At 43.0% G+C, this 7,291-nt stretch overlaps 1 protein-coding gene across 1 annotated transcript; it reads right to left on the reverse strand.

Annotated features, from left to right (window-relative positions):
• Window positions 1-4,697: 4,697 nt before the first annotated feature.
• On the reverse strand, window positions 4,698-6,818 carry LOC149816442 (pentatricopeptide repeat-containing protein At4g25270, chloroplastic-like). Its single transcript, XM_089986894.1, has 6 exons — window positions 6,587-6,818; window positions 6,264-6,472; window positions 5,812-6,150; window positions 5,639-5,700; window positions 5,471-5,551; window positions 4,698-4,959 (listed from the first exon to the last, which is right to left on the reverse strand). Exons 1-6 carry the CDS (start codon window positions 6,816-6,818, stop codon window positions 4,698-4,700), a joined length of 1,185 nt encoding a protein of 394 aa, XP_089843020.1.
• Window positions 6,819-7,291: the final 473 nt, after the last annotated feature.

The raw sequence follows: 7,291 nt of genomic DNA on the forward strand, positions 1-7,291 counted from the left end.
TAGTCTCGCTCAATGTCCCAAAGAAAGACAAGTTTAGTCTCGCTCAATGCCCCAAACATGAGTTTAAAGTTAAGGATATGAAAAAGATTTCTTATACATCTGTTGTAGGGAGTCTTATGTATGCTCAAGTGTTTACACGTCCGGATATAACATATATTGTTGAAATGTTAGGTAGATATCTTAGTAACCCAGGGATGAATCATTGAAAAGCAGCCAAACGGGTTATGTGGTACTTGCAAAGAACAATAGGTTATATGCTCATATACAAGAAATCAGATCAGTTAGAGATCATTGGGTATTCTGATTCTAACATTGTCGAATGCCCAAACAGTCGCAGATCCACGTCAGGTTATATTTTTCTGTTAGTCGGGAGAGCTATTTCTTAAAAGAGTGCCAAGCAGATACTCATTGCATCTTCCACTATGGCAGTAGAGTTCATAGCCTGTTATGAGGCATACAATCATGGAATATGGTTAAGCAATTTTGTCACTCGACCGCCAAATTTGGATAATGTTGAAAGACTGTTAAAGTTATTTTGTGATAATAATTTGACAGTGCTATATTCCAACAACAACAAAAACTCGTCAAAGTTAAAGCATATTGACATCAAGTTCCTTATTAAAAAAGAGTGCAGAATGATCAAATATTTATAGAATATATTGGCACAAACTCCATGATTACAGATCCGCTTACCAAAGGTTTGCCACCCAAGGTCTTTCTCGAGCATACTACTCGAATGGGTGTTATATCATTTAATGATATGCTGGTTTAGTGGGAGTTTGTATTTGGACGTTCTATGATATAATAAAGTTTCATTTTACTACTTAAGTATAAAGTTCAGGTTTTAGTTTCATTATGTGCTAATTTGTTATGATCTCACTAAAGATTAAGGTAGAACCAGTTAGAAATAGGCATGTTTGGATCACATTACATGTAATTTTTATACTTTGCATCCATACTTGATCTATGTCATTTGGTTATGTCAATATACATGATCATTGATGAGTTTAATTACGATGATTGTAATAAAGACCGCTTTGATTCTATATTGACATTATTAATGGACTAGATTGTTAGAGATGTCATCTGATAATACAGTATTTTTTAGCTCATAAGGTTATAATGCATGACTGTAAGGTTACATATGTAGCCCAAGTGGGAGATTGTTAGATAAATCGTGTGGACCTACATATGTTTAATCACACATTATATGTTGTTTAAGGTTAAGGCCCATATAAAGTGATCACAAATGGTTATCCAATTTAGCCCATCATAAAATAGGAAATAGACTCTAAGGTGGTTACAATTAGGTTATGGTCCCCAAAATCATATATAGTGATTGTTCTCTTTTGCCTCCCCATCAAGAAAGAAAATTGTCCCTCTCTCATCGAGTTTAGAGCAGAAGGCAATGCCACATATAGAGGTTCTGGAAGATCATGCCCGTAAAAGATCTACCAGAGTACTAACGGATTCATGTACGCTTTCGCTTTAAGTTTAATTTATGATCTTTTTAATGATTTAGCATGAACAAGTTAATGATCAAATAAAGTGTTTTTCGGATTTATGAATCCAACGGGTCAAACAAAATCATACATCTGGCGGTTTGTAATCAACGTGAAGAAAAGTGGTAGTTGTTTGCAGGCCAATGAACGGGCATGAGGAAAAGTGGTAGTTGTTTGCAGGCCAATGAATGAGCATTTTAGGTTGTTTCTGTCAAATCTGATGCCCCTTGACATGATTGATTTGTTAAGAAATAAGATAATGAATCTAAAACCTCTACACGTAATCTTCTTCCATAATGAAACTTCAACTTAACTAACTTTCTTTTTAAAGAATCTGTTTGATCATGGTCATCGCGCATCTGATAACCACTTACGTGCATAGTCATCCCATACTGACTACCACCTTCAACTGAAAGCCTAAACGTGCCTTGTCACTCTCACTGGCAAGTGCACACAGTCACATGAGCTTAAACATGCATTCACTGTACTACTGACTTAACCAACATCAAACACATGTCATAGGATGCATGATGAGTCACATATGCATTGTTGATGCATACTAAGCCCTTGAGCATTATTCTTAGTCACCCTTCCTTAATTTCGGCCTTTTGAATTAAACAATGAACAAATGTCTTAGCCTCACATGCCATAGAGCGTATCGCGGTCCCATGAGCACGGTCCTAGAATAACCTCACCACCAAAGGGACAAGGTCTTTCGACTCTCAATCCGAAGACCAGTTGATGATTGCATGTCATAGCGAAGAGCACCACCCAGACTCATTCGCCAACACTATGCATGTACTCACACGACCACGTGCCACCATACACGGTTACGGTCGTACAACCATACCAAAGGCCACATCTCGCGCACCAAAGGCTATTTCCCACATCCCATGGAGGATTTGCACTACACACGAACACCTCCATGCACTTTCAGTGTTGTTTGTGCGATATAGGGGGTGCATGTGCCAAATTGGTGCCAAGACAGGCCAACAGGGTCAAGTAGGAGGTCCCCTATATAGGTGTTTTGGGAGATGACCTCTTGTTGGTAGGAAGAACCCTAATAACGCTTAGAGAACCATAAAATTTTCAACTTTCAAATTCTTTGAATCTGACTTCACCAATGCATTCTCTATAATCCATTTGGTGTATTTTCGATCTTGGCGCCAAACAACTCAAAATGCATGTTGAAATATCGCCATCAAGTTTTGTACACACATATGTGCGCGACGGCACATATGCCACTGCTTGTGCTGCTCACCATATGCCTACATGTACTGCAGCACGTTGTTGTATACCACAACACACGACAACACGTAGCCACACACCCCATGCCACGTGCCGCATGCAATGCGTTAGATGCATCATGCCCCATGCGCCCGACGTTGTCATGCACACACGAGTATTGCATGCACCCTGCATGTGTAGTAGTGGTCCATGCCATGCGCGGTGCCACTATTGTGCGCACCCAACGTGCATAGCAGTGGCCCACGCACGTGTATGCCACTGTTGTGCAGGTCCAGCCCCTGCAGGCTATGCATGGACTATGCACATGCGGGCAGACCCAATTTGGGTTTGCTTGCTATGAGGCTGGCCCGACTGCCCCATGCGCATCGCGGCTAGCTAATCCATCATTCCTAAGGCATTTTCACTGCACTTTGCACACGACCAAGCATCTGTTGTTGCCTTTGCACTGCACCATGCTCGTGCACATGCCACACACTTTGCACAACCTAGTGTCGAACTCAGGCACAATGCACACTCTATGGCATACACACACCTCTTTTGCACCATGCACCGTGCCACGTCCCATACTGTGACACACTACAAGGCTATCCGAGACTTCTTGTGCAACACTCTTCTATCATCGTCCTCGATGATGTATTTACCCAGCGCCTTCAAATCTGAGGAGATCTTTCAACTTCGACAACACAACCCATATGGACACTATGTTACTTCTTACCAATTGGTTCATTTACTTTCTCATACTTACGAGACCACAGTATAGTCCCAATCCTCAAGAGGGTCTCCCATGCCTGCACAACCACTTGTCGTCTCAGTACATTTGCACATACGCCTTCCTTGTGCATGACCACTTCTCTCAACTTTGGTGCCCCCTTCGCCTTGACTTCATGAATTATCACGCAGCCCATGCACAGACTGCCACAAAAGTGAATCCTATTCTGGAGATTTTTCCTCACTCGACTTCTCTTGCAAGGCCTTATCGACCATTCTCTAGCTCGATCACTTTAGGTTTTGTCAATCTCACTTCGGCCATACCTAATTGCAGGTATGTCAGTACTCCACTCCTTAGGGTGGCTCAGGTTTGCCCTAAGAGCAACACACAAGTGACAACTGATGCAATCTTTCTCGCATTGCCATCAACCACGAGCAATAATCGAGGTTCTCCTTACGCTGCCCTCAATACTCTAGGCACCCTCGAACCCTAAGGCGTGCCTCCTTCGGCTTCAACCCGCTGTCATCCCAACTCTTTGACATGCCAAATCTCATAGCTTGATGCGCCTCAAGCCACTTCAATGACGGTCCACCACTTTCCTCAACGACTTGTCACGCTCCTGCCCTGAACCTTAGGGCACTCTCTTGGTGGTTGGTGAACTCGTAACAAGTGAATACTACCCTCTTTTGTGCCGCCACTGACACTTAGGATTCATCATCTTAAATGCATATTCCATATACCACTATGCCTCGCAAAACTTTCAAGACATGTATATAAACAAATACTCCCTTTTGTTCACACAGGAACTGCACATCACTGTCCTGAGCCGACTACGTAGTTGGCCTTCTACATAGCCAAACCCAACTCCAGCAAACCAACATTTGTCATAACTCTATCATGAAGCATCGCACTACGGTTCTAATGATTTGAAAATACCTTGGCAACATGAAGAAAAATATGGCCAAAGGCACTCCAACACATTCACCAACTTAGGCAATCATATGCTCCTATTCAAAACAAACTCGATGACCAACGCCATGCTGACGCCAAATCTACTTTGATACCAGTTGCCATGGGCTAAATTCCAAGGCCTAATTTTTCACGCTTGCAAGCCAAAGAACGCCAGTGTGACACTAGGCCTCGTGAAATACTCAATCTCATAGCATGTGTTTTCCCATACATAATCTTTTTACGTAGCAGAACTTCAACTTAACAAACTTTTCCTTCAAAGAATCCATTCAATCATGGTCGTCGCATATCTGATACCCACTTACATGCATAGTCATCTCATATCGGCTAGCTCCTCCAACTGAAGGGTCAAACATGCCTTGCCACTCCCACAGGCAAGTGCACACCATCACATGACCTGAAATGTGCCTTCGCAACACTACTGACTTAATCAATATGTTTGAAAGAGTCACATAGTTCCCTGGATTCTTTGGTTCCAAAAGGAATAGCTGCTCAGCAGCAATCTGTGCAAGTTTGACATTTTGATGAACTCTGCAAGCAGCAAACAAAGAACCCCAAATGCTTCCATCAGGTTCAAGCGACATGTTGGACATAATGGGTTTGGGTCCAACCCACAGGGTGACCCGGTTTGACACCATTAGTGGGCCACATAATGGGGGTAGTGGGTGGGAGTTATGTGACCACATTCACGTAACTACCTATTTCTTCCATTATATGGGGTAGGCTGCCATGAAAATGATGAGAGATTCATACCAATTAGCCTACCCCAAATACCACATAAGGCTTAAGTGGTAAAGGGTCCTGCTCATCGTCGACCTAAGGCCTAAGCTCATCGTGGGCCCATAACCCAATGTTGGTGATTCCTGCAAAATCCAATACAAACGCCGAATACTCTGCATGCGCATTCTATTGCGACTACAGGTATGCTTTCTGTGTTTGTATTGGATTTTGCAGGAAACGCCAACATGACATTCTAGTAATTAAATCTATTGCTTCCTCAAAACGTCCTGAACGACTGAGAAGATCAACCATGCAAGCATACTGCTCCATACTTGGCACAAATTTGAACTCATTAGTCATGCTCGTGAAGCACTCCTTCCCATCATCAACAAGTCCAGAATAACTACAAGCAGAAAGAACCCACGTAAATTTCACATGATTTGGTTCCACTCCCAATTCCTTCATCGGCTTAAAGAAGCGGAGTGCTGACCTGCCATGGTCATTCACACCATAACCTCCAATTATAGCATTCCAAGAGATGACATCTTCATTCTTATACTCAGAAAAACAGCATATGCATATTTAACACATCCACATATGAATCACTGAATTCCAAACTGCAGTAACCAAATCATAATCACTCTTAAGCACATGAGCATGAACCTGTTTGCCTGCTTTCATTGAAGCTTGGCTACAACAGATCTGCAAAAGAGCGGTTAATGAAAATTGGTCAGGCTTAAGTCCCTTCATTTGCATGTCATGCAAAAGCTTCAATGCCGAATCACCAGAGCCAGACTGCATAAGACCCATGATCATAGAATTCCATGAAACTACATCTCTTTCATTCATCTTACTGAAAACATTTCTTGCATCAGCAATCCTGCCACGCCCTGAGTAAAGGGTCACAAGAGCGCTGCCGGCAGAGTTGTAGAATTCGAGCCCAAGAAGGATTTTAATCCCATAGCCATGGACCTCTCGCTCACTCAAAAAAACTCGTAAATTCTTGCAAGCAGAGATAACACAAGAAAGAGTATCAGTATCTGGGTGACATTTGCAATCAACATTTCTTTGAACTCCAATGCCCTTTGGTAATGACCGTTTCTTGAGTAACCAACTATCAAAGTTGTCCATGTAACGTGATTAGGCATTGTATATCCACACTTCTTAATCCGATTGAAGATACCAAACGCCTCCTCAAGGAGTCCACACTGGCAATAAGCAGCGAGAACAGTATTCCAAGTGATTAAATCTGGTCGCAGATCACCCTTCTGCATCAAATCAAACAGCTCCAATGCCGACTCATACATACCATTATAAACATAACCTGCAATCATGGAGTTCCATGACAATACATCTCTCTGAGGCATCTCAACAAACACTCGACGGTCACCCTCCTCATCCCCGCATCTCGAGAAAATTTATATCAGCGCATTCGAACTATGCAAGTTAGGCCTCAGACCCAGCTGCGTCATATCATCGTGAATTCGAACTCCCTCTTCTAAATCCAGCAACTGGGCACAAGCCTTGAGGACCTTGGGGAACACGTAATCATCTGCGTAAACACCCGTGAATCTCATCCTCCAGTACGTGTCAATAACCTTTTCATACATAGCATTCCTCAAATAGAACCCCAACATGGCAGTCCAAGCAAAGACGTTTCTATGAGGCATTTCGTCGAACAGTTGGCGTGCGGCCCCGAAATCGTCGCAAACCGCATAAAACTCCACCAATTTCGTACTTAAATGTGAGTTTCTGTGAAAACCATTCACGATGATCTGTTGGTGGACTTGATTTCCTTGGTTTAATGCTTTTGAGTTGCAGCAACTCTGAAGGAGGCGATTGAGTTGGGAAGGGGAAGGAGGAGGAGGAGGAGGAGGAAGGCATGATGGTGAGGAAGAGAACGATGGGGGCCTCTTCTTGAGAACGCGGAAGGCCAGATGGGCCATGAATGCAATCGAAAACGATGGCTGAGAGCCTCATCTTCTCATATGGCTCGGAGAACCGCAGCTTCTCGCAATTTGCCTTGTCCCATGGAAAGGAAAGCAGCGGGTGCTGGTTGGTCAGTCTTCCCTGCCAGGAGAGATCTGGTCATATGAAATATCACCATGGTTTGGTGATATTTGAATCTGAACCATCCCTACTG

Source organism: Nuphar pumila, chromosome 14 (genome assembly GCF_984573655.1).
Source record: "Nuphar pumila chromosome 14, dmNupPumi1.hap1.1, whole genome shotgun sequence".
In the NCBI taxonomy this organism is placed as follows: domain Eukaryota; kingdom Viridiplantae; phylum Streptophyta; class Magnoliopsida; order Nymphaeales; family Nymphaeaceae; genus Nuphar; species Nuphar pumila.

What these genes read in the sequence shown, in the direction of transcription:
- LOC149816442 (XM_089986894.1), bottom strand. Translation starts at nt 6,818, where the DNA reads ATGCCTCATAGAAACGTCTTTGCTTGGACTGCCATGTTGGGGTTCTAT. An exon ending in TTACATGGACAACTTTGATA is followed by an intron (nt 6,151 to 6,263) that starts GTTGGTTACTCA and finishes TCTGCTTGCAAG; the next exon opens with AATTTACGAGTTTTTTTGAG. An exon ending in GGTGTGAATGACCATGGCAG is followed by an intron (nt 5,552 to 5,638) that starts GTCAGCACTCCG and finishes TTCTGCTTGTAG; the next exon opens with TTATTCTGGACTTGTTGATG.